Genomic DNA, 15,650 nt, shown 5'->3' with positions numbered 1-15,650 from the left:
AAACACCCAAAGCTTCAAAAACTTTGGTTCCAAATGACGAAAAAAGTTGATTTTTTATACACCTACAAAAATTCAAAAGTTTGGAACCAGGTTTCAAATAAGTTCCAGTAATAACTGCTATATGTATGTTATGGAGGTGACTCATTACAGATGTTTCGCATAACGACGTTTCGTATACGAACGTTTGGCATAAAGTAGTTTCATAAAATAAAAGGTAGAATTTTAAAGAAGGCATATAATTTGGCATATATGATTACCGTTTTGATTCATATTACGGACAGCTTCGAATTCCGGACACTACTTTGTATGGGAAACATTTCATGCGAAATGTTTCAATTTTTGCTGTTCAAAAGTTCTCAATTTCAAGGCTCGATTTAGTAAACTTTTTCCATAAATATCTCTGAAAATTTATAATGCCCAACTACCTTAGATGTCTGTTTAGTGGTTTAACGATTTCGATTGATGATTTGACTGTTCCATTAATGATTTTCAAGAGCTGTCCGGAATTCGATTCAAAGTGTCCGGAATATGAGGCAAAAGTGAGGAAGCGTCCGGAATAAGAATCATGAAAAGGCCACACATTTTCATTTATTTAAAATTATTTAAGTTTCAGAAGCGTATTCTTCACCCACCGTTCGAAAGTAAAAGGCTTCCGACGCTCGATAGCGCTAAGGAATCATACAGAATGATTTATTTTGTATGCTCTATACTGGGTTATATTTCCCTTAGTCCTTAAGTGTCCGTAATATGAATCAAAACGGTATGCCAAACGTCCGCATGCATCCATCTTTTTACGAAATGTCCCTTTCCCGTATGTTATTAGCTGTTGGAAAATCAACAACTCGTCCTCTTAGCCATTTAAATAACTAGCATTCCAATTGAAAATATTAACAAAAAAGTAATCCAATAACAATTTTATTAGTAAATTTTACACCAACTTAGACTGTTTCAGCCATAGCGGTGTTTTCAAATATATGGTACGACAGTAAATCAGCAAGTCACGGTACAGTATGAACATTGGTGTACTAAAACACGATTTCCACATGTCATCAATTACGGCCACATATCTTCGGTCGTTATTCTACATCGAGCAGTCGGTTAGAACGCCCGTGATCAGTTTATTCTCGGAACAATGACAATCAAATCATTAGAAATCAGTTTAAAATAATTTAAAAAATAGCTGAAACATTGAATCATTTGATTTGAAATAAGAAAATTCTTAATATTATAATACCGAAAATGGGGATGGAACTCGTTACACCAATGAAATAATGTGATTTCAGTTTGTTAAGTAAATAGTACACCGTAAAAGATAGCATCTACAGGTTAGAACCGTGAATGGAAATCGGTTCATCATTTATTTAGAGGCTAATAAAATCGATAAAATGTCATTTGGATACCATGTATCTATTCCAGTATTAAACGGGCATGGTGACCGGTAAAAAAAACGCAAGACGTATCCTATGGTAGTGCCCTGTTCAACCATCGTTATGTGACATTTAACATCGCAACCTCGTGAGTGATACCTGCCTTCATTTGGATGTCCTAGAATTGTGCGATCGAGAAGAGAGAAAAAATGCGCCCTTCATTGATGCAAAGTCCCATTGTGAGAAATGATGTCCTCCTGTGGTAATTACTGAGCTACCTCTGAGGTAGAAATTTAAGTGTTGTAAAGAGAGAGACCTCGATTTAGTCGCATATATGAAGCACCATCTCAATACAAACGCCAAATAAACGAAGTGTTGCCAATTGTAACTGGAAAAGAAACGTAAAGCACCTATTATAAAACGATCGATATGTATGAATTTTAAATAGATTGGCTTGGAGTGGTGTAACCGATTTACAGCGTTGTTGCTTGTGGAAAGTGGCTAAAGAGATAATGAATCAATTTAAACTTGGAGAATAAAGCTATAGCGAGTGGCTCTTCTACCAGTGGAATTATAATCGTTATAGAATGAGTGACGCCAATCAAGAACCTCCCAGTAATAGTAGTGAAATTAGTGAGTCTATAAATAGTTCTATTCTAGTTAAAATAACTCCAAGCCAAGACGGTGAAAGTGATAAAACGGCGAGCACTACCATTTCACTCGACGGACCATACACAAGTGAAGTAAAACCAGCCCGAAATGGAAGTTTACCGGAAAGTTTACTATACAGAAATTCACTCAATGTGATACTGCCAAATTTCATCGAGCATGAACAGCGTGCCAGTTTTCCGTTTCCTGAAGTACAACGCCACAGACAACCAAGGACAACCCATTCAAGCCCAATCAAGGCCAGCCGAAGATTCAGCCAAGATTCGCACGCCTTTGTAACGTGTAATAGAAGTGTCGAGGAAGCTAATAAGGTGGGTTCGAAGCAGTAGCAGGTTGTAATTGTTCAAGATTCGCTCCCAAAACGACAATTCGTCCGGTGGTTTCAAAACATTCAGAACAAAATATTTATTTTCACCGCTTACTTTACTTATGTATGAAATTGAATGAGATCCAATGGTAGAGAATTCATTTATCTACCCAATGGTATTTTTAGGGGCAGCGGAGAATGTCCCGAAGCGTGTTTTATTCAAGCGCAAAAATCGCTCAGGCAAAAGTTCCAATGAAACTAACCTCACATATCCTGGTTTTCCAACCTCAAACTAGTGCTCCTACCAGCCGGATCTAAATTTTTATGAAAGTAGTGCAATAATACAAAAAACCAACGTATGTAGAACATAGAAAATGGATATTCCTACCTTTTCCGCCTAACTGTTTCACTGTGAACCGTCTTATATCAGGAAAATAAAACATTTTTCCCCACAGCGGCATGTGATGGATGCGTGAAAAATCAAATCTCTCATCATGACTAGTTGCGCTACCAAAGTATAGATGGCTAACAGTATGTTGCGTTTTGCGATTGGAAGCGTATTACTAATTTTAATAACACTCTACATTTCTAACCAGTGTTGATAGACTCATACTCAAATCTCAATCAATACGCTGTCCCGTGAGAGCAAACTCATTAGAGATCTGCTTCGCAAATCTCACGCTTGAGATTTTGATGCAAAATCACTCAATCAACTCAAACCGTAAGAAATGATTCAGTCGCAAAACCCGTCAAAAACTCGTGAAACCTGAATGTTGTTGTTTACGTTAGAAAGGATTACTATAATTTTACTAGACTTACAAGAAATTATTACCGTGTGTGAGTAAACTGTGGAAATACGAGACAATGAGTCAAAAAGGCGAGCCAACTCATCCATGATTTTTTGACTGATGAGTTGCGTGATTGACAACTCACGCATGAAAAATCTCAAGCGTGAGTTATGAGAAATTGAGTTTTTCACAAATTCTAACATCAATTACACAGCGCAACAAAAATGGCATTTTTGCGTGTCTCAAGGATCAAATTATGTGTCTAGCAGATTTGGGGTTACTGAATCTGATGCCGTTCTCAGAAATTTCCCAGCACGTCACAATTTTTAGCTACAGGTCGCTAAAGCTGTATTAAATATTAGTTTTATTGATGTTTACCTAAACTTTGAAGTATATTTTATCAAACTTTTTTGTGATCTTATCCACCAAGCATGCAAAAGAGGACTAAAACTTTCGTTTTAGATATATTTTGGTCGAAATTTCATGATTAAATTTAGATTAAACGAACTTTTTCAACATGCTTGCAGTCTCCATGCAAAATTCTTCGTTTCTCTTATATGGCAAAATACAATACTTTTCTAAACCATCAAAAAATAACTTTTCCGCTTCAAAAATGTTATAAACTTTGATGATAAGTATTGTTATACATATAAAGTTTGAATTCTATGGCAAATAAGGCAAATAAATTGCCTTACAAGCTGGCAAACTTGCATGCAAGTTGGCTAAAATAGTCAATTTTTGCATTTTAAACAACCAATATCTCAAAAACTAGACGTGCTACTTATGACATTTTTGTAAACGGCAATGGATTCAGCAACCCTTAATTAAGTAAATATATGTATTTTGATGCAGGAGACAAAAACGTGTTCCGCAGTGTTATCACATAGTTGATTCAAACGACATTGACAATGTACACTAATTGAGTCTACTATCCATACCAGTGATTTCTGGCTACTCCGGTTATATCACATTGGCAAAGTACAATGCTAAGTTTTTAAGGTGTTGTGAACAGCACTCAATTTAATACAGGGCTGTTTGGAGTTAATCATCAATGTTAGCTTCCTTTTTTCGATCAGCCTAGATAGCCGTGTAGTGTCGGTAGCGGTTGTTTCAATTGGCTAAGAATTAACACTACGGACTGCCTGTTCCGGTGGTAAAAATCCACCTAACAGGTGACCCCTAATTCATGCGGCTTTAAGCTTACCGTGCCTAAGAATGAATGGTTAGGGGGGTCTAAATAAAACCTAACCGCAAACGGAGCCTGTGGAGTTCCTGGGCGCCCTCTACAGTAATATGCCCTTCCTGTGCTACCCGGAGCAATGGTGCAGGTGACCTTGTGTTTCTCCGAGATAATCGGCTGCCCTTCTTCAGTCTCAAGCCTGAGGCTAAATAAGGGTGGGATTATTAAAACGTTGTAATTTAGTTTAAATTTTCACCTCTATGGTTTCGCATTATGCGTATTACACAGTGTAGTCTGTGCTTTTCGCCTTTGGAGACTTTTAAGAGATACCGATCTGGTTTTTTCGCTGCTCGTCTTTTTCGTTCTGAGATTGCGAAAAACTTAATCCTGCCTAGTTTGGGTAGTGGCGACGGTTAGGATAGCTTAGTTAGACCAATCTTCGGTATGAAATATCAGCAACGATCAATCTTTGTAGACTCATGCAAATGGTACAGTTCAAATGGCGCAAAAACCTTACTTTTGTGAACTTTTATCTAGGTAACCTTGTGGACCCAGTTTTTGTTACTTTCATAAACAAGAAATGGCAAACTCGCGTGCTATACCTCGTGCATGCGTGCTCATAAATAGCGCTGACGTTGCTACACTCATTTCTGAGCTAACAACCAGAGATGTATGTGATGTCACAATTGATGTTTCTGTTGATGACCTCGATAGGAAATACGTCTTTCGTTTTGTGGTGTGTTTACCACATGATGAACCATCCCCAATGGATGATTTCAAACGAGTTTTCGTTCACTGCCTATGAAAAGGCCTTTTGCTGATTTGTGGGTAGTGATGCTGATACTCATCACATCATCTGGAGCAGCTCAGATATCAATTTGAGAAGCTCCAGTCTGATGGAATGCTTAAGTAGTTCAAATCTTGGCTTACTTACTTTAGGGAATCGCCCAACCTTCATAGTATCTGCTAGAGAAGAAGTGTTAGACATAATGCTCTGCTTGAACAGGATCAGTCACGAGTTGACGAATTGGCATGTATCAGATGATAAATCATTATCTGATCATCGCTACATCTCTATGAATCCTCTCCGTCCATTGGAAATCCTAGTGATTTGAATATTTCCACTTCCGGTGAATTGAGACACAATTGTCCTTGCTTCGAGTGAATTCCACAATTGCTTGTCATTTTGTTCCTCACAACTCCCTTCGTGGGACGAGTTGACGTCTGGCTATTTGTAAAGGAATATGTCAGATAGTCAGGCTGCTTTTAAAGCTCTTGCTTCGGCCAACTCAAGGTCTATGCTTGTTATCGCACGTCGAACTCAATTTGAGGAACTGAATTCAGTGAACTCTGTAAAACATATATGGGTCCTTGCTATTCTTCCATTGCTGGGAATGAATTGGCTTATGAATTAGCTCGCAATGGAGCATCGCATGACTTCATTGGCCCTCAGGCAGCTATTCCAATTTCGAAGTGCTGGGTGAAGCTTCAGAATTTTTTTTTTCTATCTTTATTAACGAGATTTTTAGCCCTGGGCTAGTTCATCTCGGGACCAACGGCTTTACTTCCCTTCCGAAGGAAGTCGTCACTGAAATTTTTAGCGACTATCTCGGGAATGGGATTCGATCCCAGGTCCTCGGCGTGAGAGGTGTGTATTCTAACCACTACACCAGGTCCGTCCCCCAGGCTTCAGAAATTCTTGGGAGGCAACTCAGCACCAGCAATATTGGAATAATTTTGAGTCATGTCGTCAAACAAAATTGTACATTTCCGTTCTGATTTAACGGCTACGCAGTCTTTGAGGGAATCAAACGAGGTTTACTTTATTAACTGCGTAGCCGTTAAATCAGAACGATTAAGAGTTACAGTCGAACTTCCACCAGTTTATTGTACATTACTGAGCCATCCCAAAAGTGGCTAAGTATTTAACAAATCTGTCAAAGCAGAATTGCAGTCTCTTGGTAACAACCTTGACTGGTCACTGCCGACTCAACTATACCATGACAAATATTCAGTGTGTTGATACATTTGTGTGTGATAGTTGTGATTCCGATTATGGAACTTCTTATCACCTGATATGTAACTATCCAATCTTCACGTAATTGCGATTCCAATTACTTGGTTAACACTTATTAAGTGAAACTGATTTCAGAAACCTAAATCTTCAGAACATTCTGTTATTCTTAACTCGCTGTGGTAATGAGCTATAGGCTCTCTTTACGCTCATGCGTTTTGCAGTATCCTTTTTAGGGCGCTGTTCGAACCCATTGTGGTATGGAGCTAGATGCTCTCAATTCGCTTATGCGATTTTCCCTCTTCAAGGGGCCCTATTTCCTCCCATCTTTCCCTTCCCTTTCCTCTCCCATCGGGTAGATGGTGAAATAGGCTCAAATATGGCGATGGCACAAATTTCCCAACTGGTGGGGATTGTACCTTTGGAGCCGGCCTTCTGATACCTGATAATTAGTGTGGAAGGGCTCATAAGAACACTAGGTATCGGAAAAAGGATGACAGATGGGAGGGGGTCTAGAAATCTCGAAAAACGATGGACGTCATATTTGCTGGCTCTACGTCCTTCAAGACATGACCTGCGTCACAATGTTACGCCAACTAACTCGGTCCATGGCTGCTAACCTCCAATTCCTCGATCGCCCCACACTTCCAAGATCCTGCTCCACTTGGTCAAACCACCTAGCTCGTTGCGCTCCCCTTCGTCTTGTACCGGCCGGATTTGAGTTGAACACCATTTTTGCGGGATTGTTGTCCGGCATTCTCACAACGTGTCCCGCCCATCGTACCCTTCCAGCTTTGGCGACTTTCGTGATACTGGGTTCACCGTAGAGTTGCGCAAGCTCGTGGTTCATTCTTCTCCTCCATACGCCGTTCTCACATACTCCGCCGAAGATCGTCCTAAGCACACGTCGTTCAAAAACTCCTAGCGCTTGCAGGTCCTCTTCGAGCATTGTCCACGTCTCATGCCCGTAGAGGACTACCGGTCTTATAAGCGTCTTGTACATGGTACACTTAGTACGGAAGTGAAGTTTACCAGACCGCAAGGTCTTGTGGAGTCCATAGTAAGCACGACTTCCGGCGATGATACGTCTTCGAATTTCTCTGCTGCAGTTGTTATCCGACGTTATCAATGATCCGAGGTAGACGAATTCGTCTACCACCTCGAACTCATCCCCGTCGATCGTCACGAGTCTGCCTATGCGAGCTCTATCGCGCTCGGTTCCTCCAGTCAGCAGATATTTCGTCTTCGACGTATTTACCTTCAATCCAACCCGATCTGCTTCACGTTTCAGCCTGGTATACTGTTCAGCAACCACCTGGAACGTTCTTCCGACAATGTCCACGTCGTCAGCGAAACAGATGAACTGGCTGGATTTATTGAAGATCGTGCCCCGCATGTTGAAGCCCGCCCGTTTCATAACACCTTCTAGCGCAATATTGAACAGGAGGCAGGAAATACCATCGCCTTGTCGAAGTCCTTTGCGTGTTTCAAACGGGTCCGATAATGCACCCGATATCTTCACACAGCACTGTACACTATCCATCGTTGCTTTGATCAGTCTAGTCAGTTTCCCGGGAAAACCATTCTCGTCCATAATCTTCCATAGCTCTTCGCGGTCGATGGCCGCTTTGAAATCGATGAATAGGTGGTGCGTAGGTACTTGATATTCGCGACACTTTTGGAGGATCTGCCGCAACATAAAGATTTGGTCTGTCGTTGATCGCCCGTCCACAAATCCGGCTTGATAACTTCCCACAAATCTGCTTGCCAGTGGCGATAGACGGCGGAAGATGATCTGGGAAAGCACTTTATAGGCTGCATTAAGAATGGTGATCGCTCGATAGTTCTCACATTCTAACTAGTCACCCTTTTTGTATATTGGGTATATTATTCCCTCCTTCCACTCCTCCGGTAGCTGTTCTGTATCCCAGATCCTGGCTATCAATCGGTACAGACAAGTGGCCAACCTGTCCGGGCCCATTTTAATAAGTTCCGCTCCAATACCATCCTTTCCAGCTGCTTTGTTGTTCTTGAGCTGTTTGATAGCATCCTTAACTTCGCCTATTGTGGGAGTTGGCACGTCTCCCTCATCCGCCGTACTGATGAAGCCATTCCTCCTGCTGTCTTGATCTTCCTGCTCTGCGCCGTTTAGGTGTTCATCGTAGTGCTGCTTCCACCTTTCAATCACCTCACGTTCGTCCGTCAAGATACCTCCATCCTTATCCCGGCACATTTCGGCTCGCGGCACAAAGCCTGTGCGGGATGCTTTCAGTTTCTTGTAGAACTTACGTATTTCTTGAGAACGATACAGCTGCTCCATCTCTTCGCACTCCAACTCTTCCAGGCGGCGCTTTTTATCCCGGAATAAATGGGTCTGCTGTCTTCGCTTCTGTTTGTATCGTTCCACGTTTTGACGGGTGCCTTGCTGCAGCATCATCGCCCGCGCTGCATTCTTCTCGTCCAAAACCGTCTGACACTCCTCGTCGAACCAACCGTTCCGTCGATTTGCTTCCACGAACCCAATGGCACCTTCCGCTGCGTTGTTTATGGCTGCTTTTAGACTACTCCAGCAGTCCTCAAGAGGGGCTTCGGTGAGCTCTCCCTCTTCCGGCAACGCTGCTTCAAGGCTTTGCGCGTAATCAGTTGCGACTTCGGGTAGCTTGAGTCGTTCCAGATTGTACCGTGGCGGGCGTCGGTACCGAATGTTGTTCACAACGGAGAGTCGTTGGCGCACTTTAACCGTCACTAGGTAGTGGTCCGAATCGATGTTTGCGCCGCGATAAGTTCTGACGTCGATAATGTCCGAGAAGTGTCTTCCATCAATCAAAACGTGGTCGATTTGCGATTCAGTTTGTTAGGGTGATCTCCAGGTGTACCGATACGGAAGGCTGTGCTGGAAGTAGGTACTACGTATGGCCATGTTTTTGGAGGCGGCGAAATCAATCAGTCTAAGGCCGTTTTCGTTCGTAAGCTGGTGTGCGCTGAACTTCCCTATAATCGGTCTAAATTCCTCCTCCTGGCCAACCTGAGCGTTGAGATCTCCGATAACGATTTTGACATCATGGCTTGGGCAGCCGTCGTATTCACGTTCCAGCTGCGCGTAGAAAGCGTCCTTATCGTCATCGTCACTTGCTAGGTGAGGGCTGTGCACGTTGATTATGCTGATATTGAAGAAACGGCCTTTGATCCTCAACTTGCACATTCTGTTGTCGATTGGCCACCACCCAATCACGTGCCTCTGCATTTCGCCCATCACGATAAAAGCTGTGCCCAGCTCATGTCTATTGCCGCAGCTCTGGTAGATGGTATAACCATCCCTATACGTATGTACCGTCGACCCTTTCCAGCAAACCTCCTGCAGCGCTACGATGTCGAACTTGCGGACCCTCAATAATTCGGAAAGAATGCGGGTACTTCCCAAGAAATTGAGACACTTACAGTTCCATGATCCGAGTTTCCAATCGTTAGTCCGTTTTCGATGCCTGGGTCTATGCCGATTGTTCCGGTCCGAATTTACATTGTATGCTTCCTGTACTGATGATTTTTACGGCTGGCTTGTAAGGCCTGCACCAACCCCCTGTCTCGCCGGAGGATCATCGTGCACAGCACTGTTTAGAGTCCCACGCTGGCACTAGGACGATGATCAACCGCTCCTAACATGGAGAACAGACGCTGTTTTGAGCCGCCCCTAACATGGAGAACAGACGCTCTGATAAGCTACACCCTCAGAAGAGAGGAGAGGAGCCCCCCTTCCCTGTCAGCATACGACCAAGGTTCCACCAGGGTTGGTTACCCGATCTTCCCTACGGTTACTCGTATCCCAGGCGGCACCACGGGGAGGTAGGGATAGGAGTTACTGGACAAGAGACTAAGGACCACAAATGGGGTCTATTTTATACCTGCAGGTACGCGAAGTACCAATGGTACACATTGTCCAGTCATTTACCACCCAATTTTCCAATACATATTTTATTCATTTAGTTCTTTAATTCAAACGTCCGTCCAGGTTCGTTTGCCAATTTTCCAAAATAAATTCATATATTTTTTTCACAACACCAAAGTTAAAAGGAGCTTTCCATTAATTACGTAAGGGACTACAGAGGGAGAGTAGTTTGAAAAAAAAACTTAGTTTTTATGTCACAGATCAAAAAAAAAAAAGATTTTTTACGCGTCTTTACCCAAAATCCCAAATGTACGAGACCTCAAGTGAGTGGTTTTCATGAACGCGTTGCAAATAAGGGGTCGTCCATAAATGACATAGCTTTTTAGGGGGGAGGGGGGTCTTCACGAATTTGCGACGAAGTGTGACGAGGGGGAGGGAGGGGTCCTAGCTAGCGGACGCAGCATTTTGAATCAAGTCCGTAAACACTCCAACTTCTTTTTTTTATTTATAATCTTGAGTTATGAAATTATGATTAAGCTTCAAAACATTCATATGACAAGATTGAAAAAATTTCTATGAAACTTTAGATTTTCATGATAAATGCAATCAAACAGATGTTTTTAAGCTTTAAATAATTATGTGAATATTATATTATATTCGTGTCTAAATTTATAAATTTATAAATAAACAAAATAAAAGTTTAATAAATTGATTAAAAAACAATGCTTTAACTACTTGGAGTATATTGTTTTGCCATTTATTAACATTACATAAAGTCAGCCGTGTTAGTTTTATCCATATTTTCTGTTGGGGCTTTATTTCTTCAAGAAAATAAAATATGCTTTTCTTAGCAAATACAGTAATTTCTCGATTATAACACGGATCCAAAAATTTTAATCGTGATATACCGAAGCGTGATAAAATGAAAACGTATTTTTCTGCTATATAATTTTCATCAAAATTTGAGATTTATGTGGCAGCAAAACAGCAAATGAAATGAAAAGCACGTAGTAGATGGATCAAACAGATATATGATAATTGTTTTGGGTCGTTTTTCATTGAAAAATGTATGAACTTCATACAATTTCTGAGGCGTGATAAAATCGAATAGAAAACCGTGCTAAAATCGAGAGTGATATAATGAAGCGATATTAAAACGAGCAGTGATAAAATCGAGAAACCACTGTATTACATTTAAAACAAGATATTTATTCCATGAATGTTGCAGAAGAACTCCACCCGACCAACTCATCAAAACAATTTTGATATATCAATGCACTTGATGGATAAATGTATCGAGTGCTATCAAAATTGCCCTATCAGTCAATTGAGTCCTAAAATGTTTAATGAATTCTTGTTTTTACTTTACAATACGAAAGAGCATGTTCTTGCAACTACTTTAGCAATTTTTCCAGCTCAAATAACGACTATAACATATTTAAACTTTAATTTTAAAAATGGTTTCAAATATGAACCTTGACAGTTTTGAGCATGTTTGACGTTCACTTTCTCTACAAAAATGCCACAGAGCTTTTAGTTTTAACACTGGGGTTGTTCCTATCTGACATTTCGGAAGGGACACGAAAAACAAAATATACCCAAAATTTTAAGTTTAAGCCAAGGGGTGTGACAAAATTTCAAAAACCGTTAAAAATGTTTCTTGGGATTAAACCAATGAAAACCATTTTTAAAATTGAGTAAACATGCATTTCTGGTCTAAACTTAAGCGTTTGGTACTAAAATTAGGACAGGGCTTTAGGACCCTATTTTCCTAATAACTCGGTAATTTGAAGAGTTTTTATTATTTAACTGTTTCATTATAGGTTGTGTAAGATTATTTCAGTATGGAAACGATAATGAAGTTCAACTTGAATAATAATAGAGATAATTGTATTTGTAAAATAATCGCTAAAATTTTCTAACCATTCCAAATATGTCAAGTGTTATTTTTTATGTATCTGGCCACTGTTTGCTAAAAGGATTTTTCCTAACAACGAATAACTAAACAAACAATCCTCTAATATAACGAAATGTTTGTTCGATATATTATAAAATATATTTCACCCTAACTCGACAGTAACGAGCTTCTATAGTAAACTTGTTTTTCATGGTAACAACAGCAGAAGTAATATAGCCTATATGAAACTGGAAACCAAAATCAAGGAAAATGTTTATTTAAAATTGTTTTCCAAATTACTTTTGAGCGCCAATGTATATAAAACTGTTAGATTAGATGATCCTTACATTTCAGTTAGTTATTATTGCCAAACTTTGTATTGGACTTCTCAATTCCAATTTTTTGTTTCAACCCAGTCACTACGGAAAACAAATAAAAAAATATAGAGGGGGGGGGGTGCTTGATATGCTACTTATTTTACAGGGGGGGGGGGGGGGTACCAGCATTTGTGATAAAATGCTACGAGGGGGGAGGGAGTGTAAACAATCTGTGAAAAAAAATGCTACGTCATTTATGGACAGCCCCTAACAGTCCAACGTAGCACAGTGGCCCAAAGTTGGCCAAAAGTCAAAAAAATGAAGTTTGCAAATTCCTTCTCGAATATTTTTTCTTGATTTCTTCAGTACTGAATAACAATTCCCCAAAGTTTCAGATCGATTGGTGTATATTTCGATTTTTCACAGCATGTGACCTGGAGAGATGTCAGCTCAAATTGACCCTTTTGAATTCTTCAAATTTCGTGAAGGTTGTTCTATAGAAAATGCAGTTTCTGTACTAAATCATGGCCAAACCTTTCTCAACCGGTCTCATTCGAAAGATTATACCTTAAGCTTTGTTTTGAAGATATTTCAAACCATATTTGACATTTTTACCATTTGAGAATGTCAAGAAGTGTATAACATAGAGCTCCTCCAAAAATAAGGCATTTTTTCGACGGTAGTGCAAGATATCTGGGAAACGCTCTAAAATGATCATTTACCCCTCAATGTGTGGCAAATATTCCATACTATTCGATGTACTATGGCTTCACTTGCGCTTTTTTGCTCCAAGATAAGAAAAAATATTTTTTAATTACACTACGAATCAACCCATTAGATCATCATACTTGATATAAATATCGCATTTTTCACCTTTATAAGCTCCCGAATAGATTCAGAAACCACCAAGAGTTTGCCCACGATATTTAACTTCCAATTGGCATCAAAATAATGACGTTTCATTTGATTATGATCTGGATACGGATTTCATTGATTGAATTACAAAAATGTGCTATTTTTATAAATGCTGTCATATGTACCGGAAATATCGATTTTCTGTTTCAGCGACTATTTCTATCAAATTACCTCTCAAAATCATGTTTTGTCAAATAATTAGCATTTTTGAACGTTTTGAGTGAAAATTGTACTTTTGGCCAGAATTTGTATGGGATGCGGCCACTGTGCGTAGGGAGCTATTCAAGTTGTCAATTAACAAAAACTCAATTGCTGACTTTCGGCGTTGTGCAACCACCTAATCCTTTTTATAGAAATACTTAATTATATGAATTTACCAATTTCATCCGAAAAAGCTATATGTGATTTATAATTGTTCATCAATTAGATGCAGATAGGTTCTTTAATATATAAGGCACAGCACAGCCAACAGCCATAGCTCACGATACTAACCTACTTGTTAAAATGACCTCTTAAAGTACTGTGAAACAATCAAACATGTTGGATAGTAATTATAGTTATTAATATTCAATATTGATTCAACTAATCACTGTAGATATCATGCGGTATACAATTGACCGCATCCCATAATGAGTTTCTGATTTTGTCTGTGCTCTTTTTTCTTTCTCCTATCGTCTAGATAAACAAGCAGAGCGATCAGGATCAATTATTTATGCGACACAGCACCGACAACATTCATGCTATTAATAACTTTCCGTGCTGCAGTGGACCTACAATTGGCATAAATGGTGGGATGGGCTCATACATGAAACACATCAACGACAACAGTAACGGAAATAATACCAATGGAAACAGTATCTCCAACAAATTCACTGTCACCAGGACGAACAGCACCAATACTACGGGCGAGCTGGACACACACGGTACGGTTTCCACGGCATCTGTCCATCAGTCAAGCGATTGCAATCACCACGTGGCCACCGATGGCATAACTTCTGGTTACCATGACGCCTCGCAGGACTCGATGAATGAGGTAGACACCGGTAGGCTAGAGGTAGCGAATGGAAAATCACTATCTACCCTGGACGACATTATGGAAAGTCCCTTACTGAAAAGTCCAGTTGAAAAATGGCTCGAGGCACAGGACAACGCTTTGAAGCAAATGAACGATAACGACGACCGCAATCGAAGGTAATTTGTGCAAATTATTACAAGTGCACATCAAAAGTTGATTGAATACATTCTTATATCACGAAACATGATAAAATCAATTTAATTCACCATGAGTTTTCATAGGCAATGAATGTTTTAGTTATCTTTTGTGATCTATGTTTGTTTCTTCTAAATGATTGGAATCGTTATCTAAAACCCTTTTCCGTCTACTCTAAATTGGCTGCTCTTTTTTGCATCGTTAAATAACACAATAATCGACCTTAGTCCCGATCCCTACAGCAAAATATTTGGCCCCAAGATAACGAACGAGAACATACCGGGAACTCCGATGGACCCGTCCGATATAGCTTCGAACTTCAACCAAAGCTTTACCTCGAGCACTATGCAGATGACAAACGAAAGGAGAAGATCGTCGTCCAAACTGCTAGGAGGTGGTTCGCCATTTAGGGCGGGTGGCAGAGATGATAAGGACTCATCGAATCGAAACAGTATAGACGACACGAGTAATAGGCGACGAACGTCGCAGCAATCGAACGATACTCGAAGGCCCAGTAAGCAAGATAAAGAGGTATGCTAAACAATTAATAACAGACGCTAGGCGTAGTACAATTTTCTCTAAGCTGCTTCGCTCAGCTATCATTAGCTAACATTATAATATACTGTACTGCACATTAACTTATGCAAAAAACTCTAATATAAAGAACTTAGCTTGTACCTTCATGACTATTGCATAGTGTCACGCCAATACTGCTGCAGAGCTCCATTTTCCAGTTATCCGAATGTCTAGGAGAGCCAGAGGTTTATCTTCTACTGTGCACGGCAATGTATTCGTTGCTATCGACGAAGTCACCTACGTCGTCCGTCTACTTGGGGGCGGCCCATTAGTTACGTAAGACAATTTTGGAGGTTTTTCGACCCCCTTTTTGAACTGTTGAAAGATTTTTTTTAGGTAAATCCGGGAACATTCTCCGGAATCAATTTACCAATAAAAATAAGACATGAAAGGAATGGAGCTTTTAATAAGTCCGACAACATTACTTGACTATTTTCCAAGAAATTTGCAAAAGTTCTAAAGCTACCCTTCAATATTCCTTGAGGAATTTTACTACACTAAAATTCTATAAAGAATATTGAAAAGTT

The 15,650-nt window shown here is 40.0% G+C and overlaps 1 protein-coding gene across 2 annotated transcripts in view; it reads left to right on the top strand.

The window, feature by feature from the left end:
- Positions 1 to 1,081: 1,081 nt before the first annotated feature.
- LOC5569542 (anoctamin-4) overlaps positions 1,082 to 15,650 on the top strand; it is a 44,882-nt gene continuing 30,313 nt past the window's right edge. Inside the window, exons 1-3 of one of the 2 annotated variants that reach the window (XM_021848739.1) lie at positions 1,082 to 2,347; positions 14,017 to 14,528; positions 14,775 to 15,078. In XM_021848739.1, coding sequence (XP_021704431.1) covers positions 1,955 to 2,347; positions 14,017 to 14,528; positions 14,775 to 15,078 — 1,209 coding nt within the window. In that variant the 5' untranslated portion in view covers positions 1,082 to 1,954. The remainder of the gene's footprint in view (positions 2,348 to 14,016; positions 14,529 to 14,774; positions 15,079 to 15,650) is intronic. The other variant, XM_001652805.2, reaches the window with a different exon arrangement.

Source organism: Aedes aegypti, chromosome 3 (assembly GCF_002204515.2).
Source record: "Aedes aegypti strain LVP_AGWG chromosome 3, AaegL5.0 Primary Assembly, whole genome shotgun sequence".
In the NCBI taxonomy this organism is placed as follows: Eukaryota; Metazoa; Arthropoda; class Insecta; order Diptera; family Culicidae; genus Aedes; species Aedes aegypti.
Note: the sequence above shows the minus strand (reverse complement) of the source record. Positions and strands in the feature narration are given on the sequence as shown.